A 22,519-nucleotide genomic window follows, 5' to 3' on the forward strand; every position below is an offset into this window, starting at 1 on the left:
GCAGGCGCCGTCCTCCTGAAACTCCATTACCCAGAAAGCCCGGGGAAGCGAAGGCGGGGGTGGGGGGGGGGGGGGGGGCCCCCTATCTTGTGCGCATGCGCAGCGCAACGGGGTGGGGTCGCGCACGCGCGATGTCCTGGCCCGGCCGGCCTGGTTGTCATGAGAGCGGCGGCCGCAGCCCGGGTGATGAACGCTGGCGGCCGCGGCTTCTCCTCTGCTGCCGGCGCCGCTGCGGCTCGCGGGTGCGGGCCGGCCCGGGGCGGCGGAGGAGGTGCCACCTGAGCTCCGCCGACGGCGTGGCGCTACCGAGGGGCGGCGGAGGGGGTCGTGCGGGCGGAGGTCCGGGCGAGGCCTGCGGTCCTGACAGGTACCCCAAGCTGGCCGGGAGCGCGGGCGCGGGCGCGGGCCGGGGCACAGGCCCGGGCGGGCTTGAGGCCCAGGCCTCGCGGGTGTGGGCCGGACCTGCTGTCCGGAGGGCCGGCGGGGCGGGGTCCGGAGCGCCGGGCCGGGTGGGCGCTCCTGCGCGCTGCGTCACCGCCCCGGGCCCGCCCCTGGTGCGCCCCGCTCGGTTCCTGGATTTAGCGTCGGAGCCGCTTCTCGGATCCCCCCTACTCTGGACGCTCAGCTGCGGTGACCCAGGGCTCCAAGACTGACCAAAATGCGGGAAGAAGGTGGCTCTGCCCTAGGCGGCTTCCGTCTTGATCCCCCCTTTTTTTTTTTTTTTTTGGTACTCTTAAATTTCAGATATTCTGGGATTTCAATCCTTAAAATTACTTGACCAAAAATCATTTAATTGTGTAACATTTACGTTTCTTAGAAAGAAAAGTGGAAACAAGTTTTGTCTCCTAGTCTTGTAGCAAAATGTTTGAAAGTTGCTAAATTGTTTCAGTTTAATGCATAGATGTCGGTACCCCTGATACGTATTGACAGGTACTTTCTAGAAGGAGCTCCGGAGTTAGCTTCTTCCGTGCCGGGACCAGTAGGTGCAGTAAGGGAGCCGTGGGGAGGGAGCGGCTGCTGCTTGGGAAGAAATGCCATCTGGGGACGAGGACCGCTCCTGTGCACCAGGACAGTTGGGGCCCCGCGTGCTACTGAGCACCCAGCAGAGCTTTGGTTCTTCTCAAAATGTTAAGGGTGATTTTTATAGAGCCTAAGAATAGCACCCTTTAGTGACACCCCCAAGTATCTCTTGCAACACTTGAAGGTTTTACACAGAGGACCCCAGGGTGCAAGGGGGAAGGGCTTTAGATGGGCATGGCTAGAAAGGAATCCTTTTCCAATCCTGAAACTGAGGTAACAACGTTGCCACTACAGTGCCCAGGCATTTCTCCCACCTGGTTCGTAAATGCCAGCACTTTGTTTTGGATTTATTGAAACAACATAGTATAGTGGACACACCTCTGTTTCAACTTAAGAGGCCCTATGTTTAAATCTTAGCGTGTAGCAGAGTACTGGTCAAGGTCAGGCTCTGGAACCTGACCACGGCACGTGACCGGCTGAGAACAAACCCTGCCTGCAGGGCTTACTAGCTGAATGACCCTGGACACCGGCCTCTGTGTGCCTCAGTTTCCTCCTCTCAAAGTTGGGGTGACGAAACTTACATCAGAGTTGTTAGGAAGGTATCAGTCTGTGTCAAGTGCTGAGGACAGTCCCTCACCCGCTGAGTGCTCTGCGGGAAGTGTCCGTCTGCCGGTGAAGGGCTGTGTGAAGGAGTCAGTCTATACACATGTGGGTAATACGAGTAGTATTCCGCATTTTAAGATAGATAATCACATTCAGTTGAAACTATTTAATAGACACCTACTATTTTCATGGTGGCACAGGAAGTAACAGCCCCTGCTCCTAAAGATCAAAGGATTTGGTGCATTCAGAGCAGAGGGATAGACTTTAGAATTCAGAACAAGAAGTGAGGCTCAGAACCACAAGTTGGGTCAGGACACGGAGTCAGCCCTTTGGCCCTGGACAGGGAGCCCATCAAGGGTTCCTGAGCTAGGGCATAGATGGTGGTGAGCTGGCTGGGCATAAGGAGGGTGTGTCAGCAGGAGCACAGGGCGAGTGGGCAGGGGCAGCGCTGCAGGTGGGGAGACCTGGCCGTGGTTACTGTTGTCTAAAGACAGTGAGATAGAGAAAAAGAGAGACAGAGGAAGAAGAATTGCCGTTCCAAAGGCAGGACCAATGAGACTTCCCACTCGATGCATTGGGAGGGGGAGGCGGAGATGCAGAAGTAGATGGCGGGTGGAGAGGGCGGGTGCCGGGAGGAATCCCCTTCCTGCCCGGGGTGCTGGGAGCGAGGGTGGGGCTGTGCAGCGCACCGTGGCTTAAATCACACTTGTCCATTTTTTATGCCTGCTTTTCCTGGTTTTCTGGGTTAGTCTACTTTAATTTTCCTCTGCTATACTATAACATCTGCAGTGAACTTTGTATATAAAAAACTAGATCTTTAATAGTGGTTTATCATTCTATTTTTAATGCTTTTGTTCGTACATTCCAAGAAACATTAGATGCCAGCCAATGATTGATTTACTGATGTACTCTTCTTCAGGTTCTCAATGAAAGTAAAAGAAAGATCCAGCTCATGCATGTTTAAAAGGCAAAATTTCATGTGAGGTGTTTATATGTTACTTCCTGTGGAGAATTTCAGTTAATAGTATGTCCTACCCCAGAGAATTTTCTGGAAAATTCTTTATCCTCTGTTTTAGTGAGGACTCTTTTGGCCGCAGATACTTAAACCTAACTCAAACTGGAATTTGAATTGAAGAGGAATTTGATTGGTTCAGTGACTGGAGAGTGACCGGAAGTCCATGAGTAGTTGGGGTTTTAAATGTGAACCAAAGTCTCGCAGGTGTCCATGCCTCTCAGCACTGCTGCCCCCGTCCCCCCACTCTCCAGCAGCACCTCCTGCCTGGCGGCCTCCAGCACCTCCAGACAAATGTTATCCCACTGCCACAGGCCCAGCAAGAGGAAAGCTGCTCTCTCCCACCTGTGCCAGCCCAGTCCTGGGATTGAGTGGCCTTGGTCCACTGGGTCCTGTTCTCATGTTCCCATCCCTGAGCCATTCACTGAGGAGCCACGTGGAGCTCCTGGAAGGCCTGCGCCCGGGAAACATGCCCGCTGCAGGCAGGGAGCTGAGGAGCGTGGGGTGGGGTCAGCAGCCCCGCAGATGTGGGTGTGGGGAGGGCATAGTCACCCAGAGAAATTGCGACTGAGGTGCTGCTTTCAAATGAGCAGGCGAAAACAGACATCACAACGTCCACCTTCAGAGCAATGATGTTTAACTATGAACAAAGTCAGGTTCACTGAAAAATCATTCAGCCAGTGTGTAAATATCTCCTAGAAGTCAGTCACTCACCAGGCTCTGCCGCACAGTTCTGTACTTACTGTGTCTGTCTGTACTGCTCTCTCTTCTCTGGTCATTTTCATTCAGCAGTTATTATTACGCCATTGATTAAACTGCTCTTTTTTGTATAACTTATTAACACGCTGATTGTATTAGTTTCTTAACTAATATAAAAAACTTAGTATTTGCGTCTTAGCAAAAAAAACTTTTGTTTTTGCCATACAAAGTACCTCAACCTGGATGGCTTAAAATAACAACAATTTACTCTGGAGGCTAGAAGTCCAAAGTCAAGGTGTCAGCAGGGCCATGCTCCCTCTGAAGGCTCTAGGGGAGGATCCTTCCTGCCTCTTCCAGCTTCTGGTGGTCTCCAGCAATCCTTGGCATTCCTTGGCTTGTAGAAGCATTGCTCCAGTCGCTTGGCCATTGTCACATGGCCTTCTCCCTGAGTGTGTGTGTGTGTGTGTCTGTGTGTCTTTTCTTGTAAGGACACCAGTCACATTGGAGTAGGGCCCACCCTACCACAGTATGACCTCATCTTCACTAGATTACGTCTACGGAGACCCTGTTTTCAAGTGAGGTCACATGCACAGGTACCAGCGGTGGGACTTGAATGGATCTTTTTGGGAGACACAGTTCAACCCACAGCACTGGTCATGCTCTCTGGACATATGTTCGGGAGAAGTTGAGACAACTTAAATGATACTTTAAGTACAAGTAGAGGCTCCTATAAAAAGCACTTAAGAAAAAAACAGACTCTTTCAATGTGATGGAAAAATTCTGAATATGTTGTGAATTACTTTGTATGTTAGCAAGGCATGACTAACACTTTCCATGCTATAATGTGGTTAGAATATGTTGCTCAGTTCCTTTATTCTAAAGCAGTCTTTCCTGCTCTTATAAACAGCCCCAGCTCACAGAATGCCCCACAAGATTGGATTTGTAGTTGTCAGCTCGTCTGGACACGAAGACGGCTTCAGTGCCCGGGAGCTAATGATCCATGCACCAACCGTCAGCGGGTGGAGGTCACCGAGGTGGGCTGGACAGGGGGCCATGGGCTGGGGGTGGCACGGGTTCTGAAGGGCACGTGGGCTCCTTTCGTTCTAAGCTGCTAATTTTATTATAATTCAGACATGAGAACCCCGGGATCATCAGATTGTACTGCACTGTCATCTGTCTAGTTACGTGATGGATTTTTTCCTTGTGGTTACGTTTTTAAGGAAAATTTGTTGGATCTTTTTCCCTTATCACATTAACCCATACTCACTTAAGAAAGGCACAAATATGGACGAGTAGAAGGAAGAAAAGTGGTCCCCCATGGTGGTTTAGCCGTGTTCCCTGACCATGTGCGGGTATCACATCCTCATCCGTGTTCTGGACGGAAGTTTGTGTTTGCAGATTTCTTGCTTTCATGGTTGTGCTCCTTGGTAAATATTTTGTATCTAACTGCTTTTGTATAATGCTGAATTTTAACCTAAAAGGTCTCTTTCGAATTTGTCTTGAATATTTGCACACCTTTATAAAAATGTTCATTACTTGAGTAATGTAATACTAGTTAGTATTTCTCTGAAACATTTGAGTCTTTTCCTGAGAGATGTTCACTCTTCACCAAAGGCGGAGTCAGAGTTGTTTAGCAGCCGAGTGCCTGCTCGGGCTTCGTGCACGTCGGTGGTGTCGGTCCTGTGAGGCCTGCTCGCCTCCCGCTGCCTCACCTCCCCAGTGTCTCTGCTCCTCATGTCACCCACCTGGTCCCTCAGTGTCCTGGCTCCTCATGGTTACCCACCTGGCCCTGTCACCTCCTCCTCAGTGTCCCCGTTCCTCATGGTCACACACCCAGTCCTGTCACCTCCTCACTGTCCCTGCTCCTCATGACTTGTTTTCCAAGTCTGAGTAGAAGTACTATTTGCTCCTAACTTGTAAATGTGTAAATATGTATGATATTTTAAATTCAGTATATATACTTAGGACTTGCTTTTATTCAGAAGATATGTTGCTGAAAAGTTGACTATAAATTCCATTTAAAATTAAAATCTGTTTTCCTTTTGGAGTTTTTGAGGGGACCCAACAGAGACTCCCATTCCCTGCCCCAGTCCTGTATGAGCTGAGGAATGAAACAAAAGAGGAAAGCAGCTGGGGACAGACGGCTCTTCTGTCGCTGATGAGGCTGATACTGGGGCAGGGGCTGTCTGTGCAGGCAGGTGGGCTTCCTAGGACCAAACCCGCCATGGCCGTGTGCTTGCCCAGCCAGGGCAGCCTGACCTGCGGGAGCCGGGCCGGGGGGGCAGCGTGGGAGCACACCCGTGCGGGCAGCTGCCCCAGACTCACCGGTCAGTCCAGCGCTGCCTCTCCTCCGGCGGCTGGGGCCACAGTCATCCGCAGATGCACTCCCCTGCCCCCCCAGCACTTCCCTTCAGCAGAGTCCTTCCTGCGGACTGCATTTGTGCTTACCTGTGGATTAAAGGTACTTACATACACAGAGAGGGTACCCCGTTAGGAATATTTATCAAGACAGCACTAGTATGCTGCTTTCGTGCATTGACATGCATCTCTTTAAGGCGTGAGCTGTAGTCATTTTAGTAGTTAGCTTTCAGACTACACCAAAGAAAGGGATATATGTACCTTGGTCACCACAGACTCAACCTCGGTTTCGCTTGGGGTCTTCTGAATTCAACACAGAGTGTTCCCCGAGGTCAAGCTTAAAGCAGGAAGGCAAAAGAAAATACCCTCCAACTGCGTCCCCTAGAGAGAGGACGGGCCACTCTGTTAGCCCAGGTCTGAGAGGGCGTGCTCCAGGCCCGGACAGATGGCTCCCCTGGGCCGGCCTCGGGCGTGCCGGACGCGCGGGAAGCTCCTCCTGTACCCTTCCATGACCAGGAGCTCGAAGAGCCTAGACTCTGAAGGGTGAGACACGCTTCTCTAAGAGAGCCGAAGCTTATACCAACCACTAGAACCTCTGGGCATGAATTTTTTTATTGCCAAGTTATTTTTATTCAAAAAGAAATCTAGAGCTATCACTTTATCTTGAAAAGGTAGATACATACTAGGCTTTTTAAATGTATTGTTTCATTTTATAATCAGCTTGAAAGATGTTTTTGATTCATCTATAAACTATAAGCTACATTTGTAGCTAAATCTTTTTTTTTTTTTTAGATTTTATTTTTTCCCTTTTCTCTCAAAGCCCTCTGGTACATAGTTATGTATTTTTAGTTGTGGGTCCTTCTAGCTGTGGCATGTGGGATGCCACCTCAGCATGGCCTGACGAGCAGTGCCATGTCCACGCCCAGGATTCGAACCAGCGAGACCCTGGGCCTCTGAAGCAGAGCATGTGAACTCAGCCACTCGGCCACGGGGCCAGCCCCTAAATCTTTTTTTGAAGGATTTTTAAAAGTATACAATTTCCAGATTTTGTCAGTTGTCTCAGTTTTCTTTGAACGGCTTTGGAGGGTTTTTTTAATAATAAAGGATTTTTTTTCATAATAGATTACTAGGGGTCCTTATGTCTAGAAGATCTCACCACAAGTTCTGATGTTTTCAGTGTCCAAAGCAGCACTTGACTGCCATCAAGGTGAACAGCATCTGTGTCATGAGCTGCCTGCTTTCCCACTGCTTCCAGCTGCCCTCCTGCCCCAAAGGCACCTGTCTTATGCATTTTGAGAACTCGGTGTTAGGAGGTACCCGGCGAGTGTGCCCCCGGAATTAGAGTCCATTCCATCCGTGGCCACCGGCCCCACTTTCTCATCACACCCTCTCCCTGTCCATCCTTGTACGTCCCTCAGAGGTAAACATAAAGCTTTCCACAGAGTTGCAGCCATTCAGCCTGCTTCTTTCTACACTCTTCCCTCTTCTTTTGTTCTGTCCCCTGAGGGTTGGGGTGCTCACCACGTGCCTCCTGTGATGCTGGGTGCTCATTACTCAGCAGTGAGCTGGGGGGAGGCCCCAGATGGCCTCACCACTGATAGGCCTAGTCATTCTCTTAGAAGCTTAAGGATAGGTGTGGGCTACTAGGTGGGTGGCAGTGCCACTGCTGAGGTGGGAGAAGCTGCAGAAGGAGGAGACTAGTCGGTCTGGGCAGGATGGGGCGGCTGGGGTCAGGAGTTTGTTTTGTCTGTGTCACATCTGGTGTCTTTCAGATGCCTATATGGAAATGACAAGTCGCCAACTAGACTACAGGATGGGACTCAGGGCGATGTTCAGTTGGGGTTCTTTGATAAGCACGGGGCTGATAGGATCCGCCATGGTGAGTGTAGATGGAGAAGGGGGCCTGGAACCTAGCCCAGGGGCACACTGAAGGCTGGACAAAGGGAGGGAGGCCTGAGCTAGGAGGAGAGCCAAGAGGGGGTGGTCCTGTGGGCTCAGTCACGTGGGCTAAGTGAGGTCAGGACCAGGAAGCCCACATTGCACTTGGCATCATGGAGGTCAGTGGTGGCCTTCACAAGAGTGACAGGGAGGTGTGGGACAGAAGCGGCCTGCAGGGTTTGGAAAGGGGGGCTTGAGAAAGCTGCCCTGGTGACTGCAGACGGCTCCTGCATGATCTTTGCTGAGGCGGGCAGCCAAGAAGTGCGGCCAGAGCTGGAGAGGGGCGCAGGGTCACAGGAGGGTTTCTAGAGTGCGCTTGTCTATTGGTGGGAGTGGTCGGGTAGAGAGAAAGGCCAGGTGAGTCCGGCGCTGGGACCAGCTGCCTCTGGTGCAGTTCAGCTGGGTGAGCGGGGAGGGTGGGGCTGCTGGCAAGAGAGGTGGAAGAGATGTGATGAGAGGGGCCGGGCAGAGCCAGTGGGCAGGAATGCACACTTGCAGGGGCTCCGAGCTCACGGAGAGCAGTGATGCTATTGGTGGAAGGGCCTTTCTCAGCTGACCCATCCTCAGTGCTCCAGTGCCCTCGATGCTGCTGCTCCAAGTGCACTGATGCCCCACTGTTGCATTAACCCAGCGCTTGCCAGCTCAACATATGTAGCATATACTGTCTTTAAGTATTGTGCTCGAGTGCCTCGGTCATGACCGTATATTGCAGTGTGAGGTCTTTGCTGACACTGTGGTTCTCTACCCGGTTCTCGTTTAGGTTTTTAACATGCTGCATTGCTTCTAAGCAAAATTAGAAGTCCCATGTGGACAGTTGTGGGCTTCTCTTCCAGACTGCTGAGCGCATATGGTCGGCACTCCTTCAACTCTCATTGTTGCTTTTCACTCATAACTCAGGATTCCGTAAGCCTGTGCCTTTCCTGAAGTTTAGGTTCCTGCGGAAAGTCCTTTGGTCTGTCTTGCCCACTAGTACAGCCCATTAAGACTGATATGTTTGGGGCCGGGCCCAGTGGCGCAGCGGTTAAGTTCGCACGTTCCGCTTCTCAGCAGCCCGGGGTTCGCCGGTTCAGATCCCAGGTGCGGACATGGCACTGCTTGGCACACCATGCTGAAGTAGGCATCCCACATATAAAGTAGAGGAAGATGGGCATGGATGTTAGCTCAGGGCCAGGCTTCCTCAGCAAAAAGAGGAGGATTGGCGGTAGTTAGCTCAGGGCTAATCTTCCTGAAAAAAAAAAAGACTGATATGTTTATCCCATAATAAACTTCAGGTTTCATTTCAAACCATTTACTAGCTGCCAAAAGTGTGATTCACGTTGCGTGGCAGGGAGATCAAATCAAATTTTAACTCTGAGCTTCAGCTCCCACTGGCAGAGCCGGAGAGAGCAGGACTAGCATCATGGGCCTCTTGTATCCTCAGTTCCTACAGACCTACCGTATTACGGGGAAGAGTGGGATGCAGACATCTGGAAACCCTCTGCAGTCACCGTGCAGAAAAAACAAAAATGTATTTGCTTTCAGATTTTGCCAGTTTCCGCAAGAAATTGTTCTTCAAATGGTAGAGAGATGTCGAATAAGAAAACTCCAGTTACTTGCTCACCAGTATATGATCTCAAGTAAAATTGAGTTCTACATCAGTGAAAGCCTGCCTGAATATTTCGTACCGTATCAAGCAGAGAGATTTCGAAGACTTGGGTAAGAATGAAATTTAAAATTTGTCATGGTCACTCCTAACCTGACTAATTGCCTCAAAGCAACTAAAAACTAATGAACTGCCCCTTGCCATTGCGGAACTTGTCTTAAGAAGAATGCTCATTAGAATTTGATTTCTGGGCTTTTTTCCTAGGTGGTTTTCATTCTAGACCTAACTTTTATTGAAACACATTGAGTTCAGTAGGAGAAGAGGGGCTGTTTTATTGACAGCATGTTTGCATATCAACATGGTTCTTGGGTTACGTCTTCTCTTCTAGCTATGTCTCTCTCTGTGACAACGAAAAGACGGGCTGCAAGGCCCGGGAGCTAAAATCCGTGTATGTGGATGCAGTAGGCCAGTTTCTTAAGCTGATTTTTCACCAGAACCACGTCAACAAATACAATGTATATAATCAGGTGAGACTCACGCGCCTCCGCCTTCGCCTGCCCCCACCTCTTCCAGGATTGCGTCGTCCTGTACCTCTTAGTAAAGGCACTTCCAGAGTTTCTTGAAGACAGTCTCCTTTATGGAGAACGTGGAGCTCCTCTGGAGCTGTGCTGTCCACTCAGGAGCTGCTGGCCACCTGTGGCGTGGCACGCTGGGAGCACAGCTAGTCCAAGTGCAGGGGGCTGCACGCGTCAGCTAGACGCTGGACTTCAAAGACTCAGTACGCAAAGAAGAGTCAGTTACACAAAGAAATGATAATATTTTGGATATATTAGGTTTAAATATATTATTAAAATAAATTTTATCTATTTTTAATTTTTTTGCTGTATCTACTAGGAACCTTAATTGCATGTGTGGCTTGCATAATATTTCTCTTGGACAGTGCTGTTCCAGATAAACCCACTAAACCTTTACAAGATCAATCCCATGGTAGAATGGGGAACGTGGTTTCCTGTTGCATGCAATCCAGAATCTCTCCAGCTCCAGGCTCCCAGCTCTTCACATCTGCCCCCTCCCTCCCGTTCATTTTCTGGGGGCATGATTAGTGCAATGGAAAAAAAGTGTGTCCAAAGCAATCTTTTTTTTTTTTTTAAAAGATTGGTCCTGAGCTAACATCTGTTGCCAATCTTCTTTTTTTTTCTCTTTTTTTTGTCTTCTTCTCCCCACAGCCCCCTAGTACATAGTTGTATATTGTAGTTGTAGGTCCTTCTGGTTCTGCTACATGGGACGCCGCCTCAGCATGGCTTGATGAGCAGTGCTAGGTCCACGCCGAGGATCCGAACCAGCGAACCCTGGGCCACCCAAGTGGAGCACATGACCCCAACCACTGAGCCATAGGGCCGGCCCCAAAGCAATCTTTTAATCAGCACAAATATTTACAGTACTCCCTTCCCCTCTGAGAGAGGAATGCAGCCATTCCAGCATATCAAAGTCTTATACCAACCAGTGAGCTGAAGGAGCTCTGAGAGCGAGTTACGCTGCTTGGGCCATTGCAGCAGTCTGTGACAGTAAACTGGAGAATGATTCTTGACCTTTTTCTTCCTCCACCCCATCTGCTGTGTTCACCAGCAACATCCCGGTTCCTTAGGTTCCTTAGTGGTTCTCAAGGAAGGGAGGGTCTGAGAAGGGGACTCCGCCCCTCAGGTGAGAATCCCTGACTTCGGCAGACCAAGCTGTGTTAATTGAGGTTTTCATTTCGTTGTGTAATTTACCAAGATCATGTAGCTGTGACCTCATATTTAACCTTGAATGAATGGTTCAATGCGAGGCTATGTTAGAACTTGGGAGGTTTTTTAGCTATTACCGTTTTAACATCCTTTAAACATTAAAATAGCCATTTTGTTCAGCATTAAAATATTAACTTATGTAATTTATAAAAATTATTAATAATAATTCTCTACATTAGCATGACAAATTTTCCATTTAATGTGCTTTCATGTACGTTACCCTATTTGTTGCCAGTGTAGGTCAGCAGCTTGGTATAAAGGAGGTAAGTCATCACAAATATTTTATACTTAATTTCTGTTGATTTAACTCTTTCTTAGGTTGCTCTGGTTGCAATAAATATCATTGGGGACCCTGCAGATTTCAGTGATGACAGCAATATTGTAAGTTTGAGAAGCTTCATTCCTAAAGAAGAAAATTTATTTCTAACAGGAGGGGATCATTTATTTATGTCACAAAAAGTGCCATCTTAAAAATCTTTGTAAAATTTTCTGGTGAATAACTATCAGATAATTTTTAGCAGCTAGCATATTAATCTTTGTTTTACTCAAGAATTTTAGTTGTCCCTCCAAAAGACTAGGATCACTGAAGCTTGCTGACATCCTTATATCACATCAGCTCTTAGTTAAGGTTTTGTGTTGTTCCTTTTTTTCTCTGAGATACTAAGCAGAACTCTTTGCTCCCAAAGACCTCTAGAGAGAAGCTGATTGACCATTACCTGGGGCACAACACCGAGGACCCAGCTCTGGAAGGAAGCTGTGCTGGGTAAGAAACTTCTCCTCCGGGTCAGTAAAGTTCACTGACCCCTTAAAGGCACGGCAGCGTGAGTCATGTCCAAAGGGTTCTGGACTTGAGGGCCTCTACGTTCGGTTTACGGCTGGGTAAGCCACTGATGGGATTGTCTTCAGCACACTTACAGATTAAGGTCACTGTTTTATTTAGCACATCTCCGTTTATTGCCCTTCACAGATGACTTCAGTTCTCGTGTGTTCAGGTATTACGAGAAAGTTCCTAAAATGCATTTGGATAAAAGATCCGTCAGCCATCTTTTGATATGTTATTGGCAAAGGGAAATTTATAGGTAATAATTAAAGGTATTAATTGACCCAAATTATCGGTTACTAAAGATTTCATCTTATGTCTGCTTTAAAACTTTATTCTTGGGGGCCGGCCCGGTGGCACAGCGGTTAAGTTCGCACGTTCCGCTTTTCGGCGGCCCGGGGTTCGCTGGTTCGGATCCCGGGTGCAGACATGGCATTGCTTGGCAACCATACTGTGGTAGGCATCCCACGTATAAACTAGACGAAGATGGGCACGGATGTTAGCTCAGAGCCAGGCTTCCTCAGCAAAAAGAGGAGGACTGGCAGTAGTTAGCTGAGGGCTAATCTTCCTCCAAAAAAAAAAAAACTTTATTCTTTAAGGGAGTGAGAAATACCTATATCAGTTTTTATAAGTACCATTTTTACCAATTCCTCTTTACATTCTTCACATTAACAATTTTATTTACGTATTTCTTTTACTGCCTCTTGTTTAGCAGTATAAGCACTCTTGGTAGGTCCAGAGCGGAGGGCGAGCTGAGGAGCGCTGGTTCACATGGTCCTTCTTACCCTCTCTGTTCCCTGGGCGCCTTTTGGGACAGAGAGCTCCTTCGGCGCCCTTGCCACGTGCCCACTCTTTATCAAAGCAAGGGGTCCCCATTCCAGAGGTTCCCAGCCTAAAAAGCAATACCCAGCTCCCCTTCTGACAGCAGCTGCCTGATAAAGAAAAGATAAAACACTTAGATTTTAATCGACATTTGGAGTTTGTCCACAGCTTTTGGTTGGTCACTTGCATATAGTCCAAACTTCTGACACAAAGTAATTAACACTTAAGCCAGGCTCTTCAGTTTGCATAAAATATGGAGTAGATTCTCCATATGTCCCAAGCGCTTGCTGGGGGGGCCATTGGCTCTGCCAGGTATGTGCACCAGTGGACAGTGAGGACAGGGAGCCCTGCTTCCTGCGGAGGCCGCCCCGGCCCCTGCGGCCTGAGCTTCACGAGGACTCAGCTGAGGCAGACCAGGCGGTCACAGCGTGGTTGTGAGTGTGGAGGGCTTAGAAAGTGCAAGCTGTTCTTAGAATGGGTATAGCAACTAGTGAGAAAAGTGACATCGTGCCTACACCAGCTCCTCAGTCTCCGCCTCAGACCCTGCCTGTGCCTCAGGGAGTGGCAGCAGCACCCTCCCTGCCTTCTGGGCAGGGTTGGAAACCTGGGGCCGCTCTGTCTCTCCCCTCCTGTCCCCTGACCCGTGGCTCAGTGAAGCTCGAGCCAGGAGAACAGGGACAGCCACACTCACTGGGTGGTTTCAGTATCTCCCATGGAAGGTCTTTGGGTTATTTTGATTCTGATTAAATCAGTTCTTTGTCAGGTTAGCCAGTGGGGACAGGAGACTGCAGTGCGCCTGTCTTGCCTCATCCCGCTGGGTTTTTCTGCAGGTGAGGCGAGGTCTGTGAAAAGGCTGTGCACCGAGAGCTGAGCAGTCCTAGGCAGGAGTCCACTGGTTACCGCTAGGGGGCCTTCTGTGTCAAGTGGCGAGCCTGGTGCCTGACGCTGCTCATGGCCCTGGAGTCCTGACATCGTTTTTTCCTTTGAGGGATTAATAATAAAATGAAGTCTTTGTTTTCATCTCTAGGACTTCAAGGCAAAGCGACTTACACTTAAGAGTGTAACATGTATTTAGATAAAAATGGCTATAGTGACCTTGTAGAGACATCGAAACGCACTGCAGTAGTCACCACTGAGATGAGTTGATACTGTTCACAGCTGCCTGCGCCTCCCGGCCCCCAGCCTGGTGCTGTGCTGTGAGCAAACTGCCTGAACTGAAGGAGTGGGGAAGTGTTGGGGACACCGGGGCGTTTTGAAAGGTGATGTAGTCCTGTGCCCTGTTTAAATTTATTATTATACGACCAAATTTTTTATGACAAATAACATTTTAATTGAAGTTTACCTATATATAAAGATATCCAAATCAAAGTTAACGACTAGCTTATTTCATGACAGCAGGCTGGGAGCCTTCGAAACTTGTTCTCTACTTTTGTTGAGTAGTTAGACTGGCATTATTGTTCTAAATGTTAGACCCAAAAGAAAGCCACTAGCCTACTATAGAATTTAAAAGAAAGAATAGAGGTGATACTAATCAGAAATGGGTTATTCAGGTAACTAAAAAGGTCATTTATTCCTGGAAGAATTTTTCTGGTCTCCTACAGGACTTGATGGTGATGGCACACAGTCTGACACTCAGAGGTAAAAGCCCCTAGTAGCAATTCTCTGTCTTTAGTGTTCATCACAATCACTGGGGGGCTGGTATGAAACATGGATGCCTGGGCGCCACTTGGCGCCACCAAGTCAGACTCTCAGGGAATGGGGCCTGGTCATCCACGGGCTTTGGTTTTGGTTTTCCCCATCTACAAACGGTCCACATGCACTGTCCTGTCTTCTGTGCCTAGAACAGAGCCTGGTGCAGAGTCTGCATTCTGAGTACTTACTGAATGAGTGAATGAATGAATGCAGCAGAGGCTCAGAAGCCTCAAAGTGCAGTCTGATTAATGGTCAGGAGCATAAGCTGTGGTGTCAGAAAGACTCACTTGCACTTCAGAGCTGTGTGACCTGAAGCCTGTTCCTGAGTTCTCTGAGACTCCATCTTCTCAGGGAGGAAACCCTCTGGGAGCGGCCGTGGGGGGGTGTCATCTTCACGACCGTTGGTGGATCTTCAGCACTGAGCCTGGAGGGCTCCCCACCACTGTGCTATCATGTGGATTGAAACTGGCTCTCAGTTACTCGCTTCTTTCCTTTAGGAAGTCTGACTATATTTCTCCACTGGATGACTTAGCTTTCGATATGTACCAAGATCCAGAAGTTGCACAGATAATACGCAAATTAGATGAAAGAAAACGTGAAGCTGTCCAAAAGGAGCGCTATGACTACGCCAAGAAACTGAAACAAGCTATTGCTGATTTGCAAAAGGTATGGCTTCTGGAGAAAACCGTTTTTCTTTCCTGCCTGTGATACGTTTTCTGTTAATTACCATAGTACATATGTTAAAACAAACGAGCAGCTTACTAGAAGCTGCGGGAGTCAATGTGGTTCAGAGATCCAAGCAAAATGAAGCAATGGGCAGACAAGGCGCAATAAAAATGTAAGTGAGGGGGCCGGCCCCAGTGGCACAGCGGTTAAGTTTGCACATTCCGCTTCGGTGGCCTAGGGTTTGCCGATTCAGATCCCAGGTGTGGACCTACACACCACTTGTCAAGCCATACTGTGGCAGGCATCCCACCTATAAAGTAGAGGAAGATGGGCACAGATTTTAGCTCAGGGCCAGTCTTCCTCAGCAAAAAGAGGAGGATTGGTGGCAGATGTTAGCTCAGGGCTAATCTTCCCAAAAAACAAAAATTATTTAAAAAAATAAATTTTAAAAACATGAGTGAAAGCATATTCTGTGCCTCTTCAGACTCCCCTCAGACATCATCCTCAGGTGCCGTGTTGCTATCATAAGATGGTAGAAAAATGTAAGAGATGTTTTAAAATCACCATGAACTCGGGCTTCTTGGAGCTGCTGCAGTGACAGGCAGCACAACCTTTGCAGGCGAATGTGGTGTGGCCCCTTGGTTCTCCTGTGTCCTTCCCTCCTCCCCACCACATCTGTAGATGGCCCTTGCCACTGTCGTTTAGGCGTCACCCTAGAGATTATCTTTGCCCCTGAGGTGAACTGACCGTGTCTGAGACAGAAAGCAAACGCGCTGTGCTTCAGGTCGGCGAGCGCCTCGGAAGGTACGAGGTGGAGAAGCGCTGCGCGGTGGAGAAGGAGGACTACGACCTCGCCAAGGAGAAGAAGCAGCAGATGGAGCAGTACCGCGCCAAGGTGTACGAGCAGCTGGAGCTGCACAGCCTCGCGGACGCCGAGCTGGTAGGTGCCCAGGGCTGCGTCCAGCGTGGACAGACAGAAGCCTCCGGAGAGTGCAGTGGTGGAGTTCACGAGTGTGTGTTCATAGAGCGGAAAGGCTTCGTCGTGCTCAGGCGACAGCTTGTAGGTCACTCAGCTCCTGCGTCCCTGTGGCAGGTGGGCTTTCACGGTAACGTGCTGGAGCAGGCAGATCCACAGGAGAGGAGGAAGGGAGAGTCGGGCCGGGGAGATCCCAGTGAGTCCCTTCATCTCCCTGGCTCTCGGTTTCCTCATTCGTAAAACGCATTGATGACAGCCCTGCCCCGTGGACCCCCAGGGGCGCTGTGAGAGCGTAATCCTGACAGCTGCAGCTTGTTGAGAATGTGTTTCGTGGGAGGTGCTCTGCCTCTGATCTTTAGAAGCCACAGGGGCAGGTTGTAAGGATCCCACATTACAGATTAGGAAACTGAGGCCCAGAGCCACAGAGAGGAGTGGCTGAGAGTGCAGACTCAAGCTGGACTGCCTGGGCTCAAATCCTGGCCCCACCGTTCCAGCTGTGTGATCTTGGATTAATTCCTCATCCACTCTATGCCTCAGTTTCCCCGTCACATTTACAACGGGGGTAGAAATGGTGAGCATTAAATGAGGTGCTGCCTCTAAAGCACTGGCCAGCACGCCCAGGGCACGAGAGCTGCCACGTCAGCTGTGCTGCTTACTTGACAGAAAATCACCTGCTTTGCAGACACAGAGCAAATGGCAGTGCTGGGTTCTGAACACAGTCTATTTTGGGTCCAGCCCAGGGGCTTCCTGCCACTTCTCGGCTGACACGTCCACTTGGGTGTGCTCCCACACTGTGGTGCCCCATGCACTAGGGCTCACCATCACACTGGTGCTTGTGGTGTGCAGTCGCTTCTGCAGTCCACACAGGAACATGGAGAGGCAGGTGCAGGACGTGACAGGACCGTAGGACATCTTCAGTGTAGATTATCGCTCCCTGCCTCCTATTCTTTTGCTCACCTGGTGGCTCTGGTGTGGCAGTGGCACTGGATTAAAGCTCCTGTTTTTTCCCCAGATGCGAAGGCCTTTTGACTCGCCCCTCCAGCCCCTTGTTCACTCTGGCAGTCCTCGCCACCAGCCAGCAACGCTCTCGCTACCACAACAAGAAGAAAGGGTGACAGAAAACCGGTTTGCAGACCCTTTCCCCCAGGAGAAGCCTTCGTCACATTCCCTGGACATTTCTCCGCAGCACCCCACAGGGGACTGGGCGCCGCCCACCATAGACCCTCCTCGCAGGACCCATGTAGGTAACTCAGTTTCGGATTATGTGCAGCTTATTCAGCAGGCATGTAGTGAGGACCTGCCTTGTGTGGGTGCTTTCCCAGTGCTGGGATGTATCGGGGTACAAAACACCACACCCCTTCCTGCCCCACATTCCAGGAGAGGGAGGTAAACATCGAAGCCAGGACACGATGACATAAGCAACCAGCATGTGGTCCCTCCTCACTGGGAGGCCCTTCTGGAGCAGAGGTGCCAGGCCTCCCAGCTGCTTCTGCCCCGTCAGCCAGTGGTCTAAGACACGCTTCGTCCTTCCGAGCCTCTTCTTTATTCTCTCTAAAAATGTATGGTCATCTACTTAAAGGATTGTTTCTAGGAATAAATGAGACAGTATTTGTAAAGTGCCTAACGTGAGCTAGCCTCAGTAGAACCTCGGCACAAGTCATGTATAGTTGCTATACCTATTAGAACTTTCTACGCTGTAAGTAGCAGAAAACCTGGTCCAAACTGGGGGCTTTATAGGCTTTTGTAACAAGGAACTTAAGAGATCATGTGGGTTTCAGGGTCAGATTGATTCAGTAGCTTAACAGTGTCATCAAAGCCTGGTTTCCTCCTCTCTCTCAACTCTGTTTTCCGTGGTTCCAAATCACCCTAGCGCTGGAACTGTCATGTAGCCCTCAGCTTCAGGTCTGTACGTTGTCCCATCTGATGGAGAGAGCATGTCCCATTCTAAGCAAGAGTCCCAGGTTTACCCTTATTAGATCAGCATCAGCCACACGCCAATCTCTGAAGTGATGACAAGGACAAAGGAGGGAAACATGTCCATTGGCTTGTTAGGGCCTCCCTGGAGCTTCTGCTGACGGCGTGGCCATGTGGCCAGTGGACTCTGAGGAGGAAGGAAGGATGCCAGGTGGGCACAGGCAAGTGTCTGCTGCAGCCAGAGGCCCAGGAAGTATAGAAAGGACCACTGCGCCACAGCAACCTCCACGGCACTCATGCCGCCGGCTTTCCCTGGCACATCTTTGAGTGTCACCATCAGCCCCACTGGTAATATCTTGTCTCTAACTTCATTGTTATAAGTTAGATTTAATACTTCAATTTAAAAATATTCTAATTTCTCCTTTTTTAGCATCTCAAAGTATTTTGTCTTACAATTATGAGTAAATTTTAGAATATGAGAAACATTCTCACACATGGTATGCACTCAATTAACATCTCAGGAGGTCTTCATACGAAAAAATAGTTACTCTTGTCTGTTCAGTGTCACAGTGACACCTGCCTCAGAAAATGACTCAGCAATTGCTCTCTTTCTATTCTCACCTAATTATCCCAAAGTCTGCTACGTATTTACTTGTTTAATGATACATCTCTGTCTCCCTGATGAGTGTGTACACCATGAGGATGGGAAGTCCATCTGGTCTACATGGGGCCTGAATTAGGTGCTTAGTAACATCTGCTGAAGTCTGAGATGGGTGGAACAGACAGCTGCCTGTGCAGAGTTTTATCAGGCACTGCAGAAAAAGGTTGTTTAAAGATCTTTAACATTGGCTGCCTGTTTTAAGTATAAGGCTGCCTGTTAATGAACTTGTTTAAAATGAAGCTTGATACTTGTTTCTAAGTCGTAAACTAAGAAAATATCAGAGGTCTTGTCAGAAAATAAAGTAATAACTTTTACTTGAGGTCTATAATGAGTTTAGAAAGGAATAGAAACCCTGACCTAATTTTTGTAGTTACGTCCTATTGTATAAATTATTCTAGGAAGACTGATACTTAGCAAAATACCATCCTTCAATCCAAGTGAGTCCAGAGCAGTGAGTCTGTGGGTGTAGACGGTGTTGGCGAGTGGGGAGAACCCTGCATGGGACTCTGCAGCCGCCCTTCCTGTCCTGCAGCTCGAGTCTCTGCCCTACGATGAGCGGCCGCTTCCCGCCGTCCGCAAGCAGCCTGGGGCTGCAGCTGTGGGACCAGAAAAGAGTGACGGGGACGTCAGCGAGGGTCCCAGAGCAGGCGCTGCAGGCGACCCAGAGCCTTTAACGGAGAAGGCCTTGAGAGAAGCCAGCTCTGCCATCGATGTCCTTGGGGAGGCCTTGGTAAAAAAGCAAATACCATATAAACGTGCACTTATAATGTAGAAAGGAAGCAGGCAGGAAGAGCTCCCAGGCATTCATATTTGTGACATTGTTGACTTCTCTTTGTCTGCATTATTCAGTTGAAAAGTCTTTTGATAGTTACTAATTATATGAAACAGCAGAAACATAAGCTGGAATTTAAGATTTTGTGAATGAGTATTCATTTAAGACAGGTGTTTCTTTCTGGCATTGACAGAGCTGGTAGTGAGAATCTGCTCCCGCTGTGAACAGCTAATTCGAGGGAAAAAGGATGACAAAGCAAAACAAAAGATGAAAGTGTCTCCCTGTTGAAATGAGCGCAGTGGATCTTTCCTGCGGTTCTCAGCTTCAAAGTATTTCTGAGTGGAGCTTTTAATACTTTCCATAGTTTAACATGGTCTTAAGTTTTCCATATTAGAAAAAATTATTTCTCTAAGTGCACATATTTATTCTGTAGAGGTCCTGTTATTAGAGTAGATTTTTCTTCATTTGAGACAAACAAAACCTCTGGTTGCACAGTATTGGGGGTGGTGGCGATGTCATTGAAACGCCCACCCTGAGTGAAGCAGGGCTCTTGGTCTGTGGTAGGTTGCCGGGGCCTATTCCAAGACGTGGTCACACCGGGAAGATGCACTGCTCGCCTTGTATAAACAGCTGATGGAGATGCCTGTTGGAACCCCAAAAGAAGATTTAAAGAGCACACTGAGAGCATCGGTATTTCTCATTAGAAGAGCCATCAGAGACATAGTGACCCCGGTGAGTCCCATGTTCCCCTCAGCAGCCCCAGTGTCTGCGGATGAGATGCTTGACATTCCCCAGGAGGCCACAGTAGCCCAAGAGGTAGCCTGGTCACTGGCATCGTCGTCAGCCCGCACAGCCAGGAAGCAGGGCTGCAGCAAGAATCGTGGTCAGGGAGGAGGCCGCGAGGTCTGTCTGTGCTCGGGCATTCTGTCTGGTCCTGAACAGCAGTAACTCTCTCCACGCTCCTCAAAGCCTCTCTTCACACAGGCCTGATTCACTGACCATGGAACATTCAGCTTATGTTTTTATTTTCCATGAAGCCTGAGGAGCTTGGGAACTACTGTGGAATTTTTCTAGCTCAGAAAGGGCCTTAAGAACGAATGTCCCACAGTCACGCATCGTCTGCATTATACAGGAGCTCATCCAGTTAACAGGAATGTCAGATGTTTGGCCTCAGGGGGAAGTGTGGAGTACCGTATGATGCTCTGAAATACGTGCATGTGTCTTCCACCTGCAGGCTACTGTGTTTAGAAAGCAGTGTTCAATTTGCCATTTTCAGCCTTTCAGACAACATGTAATTTTCCATATAATGTCCATATTTATTGCTAATAGTAAATTCATGTTCACTTTTGGTGGAATTCAATTATGGTAGCTCACCTGTTATCATTTTTTTCTTAGGTCTTTCAGGCTTCTTTGAAATTGTTGAAAATGATAATTACACAATATATTCCTAAACATAAACTGAGTAAACTTGAAACAACTCACTGTGTGGAAAGAACCATTCCCATTTTGCTCACCAGAACTGGAGATTCTTCTGCTCGGCTCCGTGTTATAGCTTCAAATTTTGTTCAGGTATGAACATTACTGTAAATGCAAAACCATAGATAATGAACATTCCTACAGGTGTTTGACTTTGTTAATACTTTACAAGATTCTGTCTCTACTCAGGAGCCTCGGGACGCGCTCTCGTACTTGCCTTACGCTCCACGAGGTAAATTCTGTTAGACACGAACTGTGATTAAGATAAACAGTTTGGTTTTTCTAGGGGCCCTCTTATTCAACATATGCTATTAATTTTTTCAATAAAAAAATATAGAAAACCAAATCAGTGTGGAAAATTTGGGAGTAAAGGAATAATAAATGTGTAACTGTCTTGATCTAAATATTTTCGTTCTTTCAGCCAACACGGCTGCTCTGGGCTAGGGCTGTGGTGGGTGTTGCCGCAGAAGTAAACGGGTGTGAGGTTTTGGCATGCGCTTATACCAAATAGCGTGAAAATATATTTTGCTATCTTTAGATTAGCTAATGAATTCGTCTAATCTAGGCGTTCTTAAGTTTGGGCCTATGTTTGGGCTTCAGAAAGTCTGTGAAGTCCTTAAAATTTTATACAAAATTTTGCAAATGTGCACATCTTTCTCGGGAAGGAGTCCAAAGTTTTCATAGTTTCTCAAAGGGACCATTTTTCCAATATGAAGAACCACTAATCTCATTTCGTTTAATTAATGACAAATTTTCAGGGAAAATGAATAAGGAGAAATAAGTGATACTAATTAGAAGGCAAAAATAAGTAATACTCAAGTCCTACAATATACTCCTAGTTAACATAGCTTAGAATTTGGGGGAGAGATCATCTTTCAAAGGATATGTTAAAAACGAGGACATGTCATCGCTTCAGCTGTTTTTAAGCCCTGTTGATTTCGGTCGTTTGGCCATGTTTGAGGCTGTCGACTCCAGTGCAGCACAGGCTGGGCCCCTGCTCTGCACAGCGTGCTTGTCAGCTGAATCTGCAGTTACACTATTGGCAGCATCTGTTTGTCATATAGGGTGTTTACTGTTACTCTTTCGCTGAAGAATGCTCATTCTTCTTTTTTCTTTCATCTTTGTACAGAGTCACTCACAGGCCCAAATATAAAGTTAATTGTGTTGGCAGAATGAAAAGTTATTTTAGGTGATATGACCTGCAGACCTATTAAAAATTGATTTTTTTCTATATTGCAAATCGTATGCTTCAATATTTTATAATTTCTTTCTTTTTCTGTGTCTGGCTAATTGAGCGGTAAATATCTTAATTATAGAAAGACTTGTTTGTGTGGAGACATTAAAATATATAGTGTTGGGGCAGGCCCCATGACCTAGTGGTTAAGTTGGGTGCTCTCACTTCAGCTCTCAGGGCTCAGTTCCCAGGCATGGACCTACACCAGTTGGTGGCAGCCATGCTGTGGCAGCGACTCACATACAAAAGAGAGGAAGACTGGCACAGATGTTAGCACAGGGCCAATCTTGCCCAAGCAAAAAGAAGAAGATTGGCAACAGATGTTAGCTCAGGGCCAGTCTTCCTCAGGATAAAAAAATGTAGTGGTACTTACATTCTTTCATCTTAACCCATTAGTAATCTTAGAGTATTATACATTGTTACACTCTTGGTTGACATTTCATAAATACTAATGTGGTGATTTTCACAGCAAAACTAATTTCTTTTAGAA

At 48.0% G+C, this 22,519-nt stretch overlaps 1 protein-coding gene across 3 annotated transcripts in view; it reads left to right on the plus strand.

The window, feature by feature from the left end:
- Positions 1-84: 84 nt before the first annotated feature.
- CEP104 (centrosomal protein 104) overlaps positions 85-22,519 on the plus strand; it is a 39,579-nt gene continuing 17,144 nt past the window's right edge. The window contains exons 1-12 of one of the 3 annotated variants that reach the window (XM_023635917.2): positions 85-367; positions 4,242-4,368; positions 9,152-9,325; positions 9,601-9,739; positions 11,315-11,377; positions 11,683-11,759; positions 14,828-14,996; positions 15,781-15,936; positions 16,985-17,212; positions 19,080-19,277; positions 19,884-20,051; positions 20,715-20,888. In XM_023635917.2, the coding sequence (XP_023491685.2) occupies positions 4,256-4,368; positions 9,152-9,325; positions 9,601-9,739; positions 11,315-11,377; positions 11,683-11,759; positions 14,828-14,996; positions 15,781-15,936; positions 16,985-17,212; positions 19,080-19,277; positions 19,884-20,051; positions 20,715-20,888 (1,659 nt within the window). In that variant the 5' untranslated portion in view covers positions 85-367; positions 4,242-4,255. The remainder of the gene's footprint in view (positions 368-4,241; positions 4,369-9,151; positions 9,326-9,600; positions 9,740-11,314; positions 11,378-11,682; positions 11,760-14,827; positions 14,997-15,780; positions 15,937-16,984; positions 17,213-19,079; positions 19,278-19,883; positions 20,052-20,714; positions 20,889-22,519) is intronic. The other 2 variants (XM_070254138.1, XM_070254150.1) reach the window with 2 other exon arrangements.

This window comes from Equus caballus, chromosome 2 (assembly GCF_041296265.1).
Source record: "Equus caballus isolate H_3958 breed thoroughbred chromosome 2, TB-T2T, whole genome shotgun sequence".
In the NCBI taxonomy this organism is placed as follows: domain Eukaryota; kingdom Metazoa; phylum Chordata; class Mammalia; order Perissodactyla; family Equidae; genus Equus; species Equus caballus.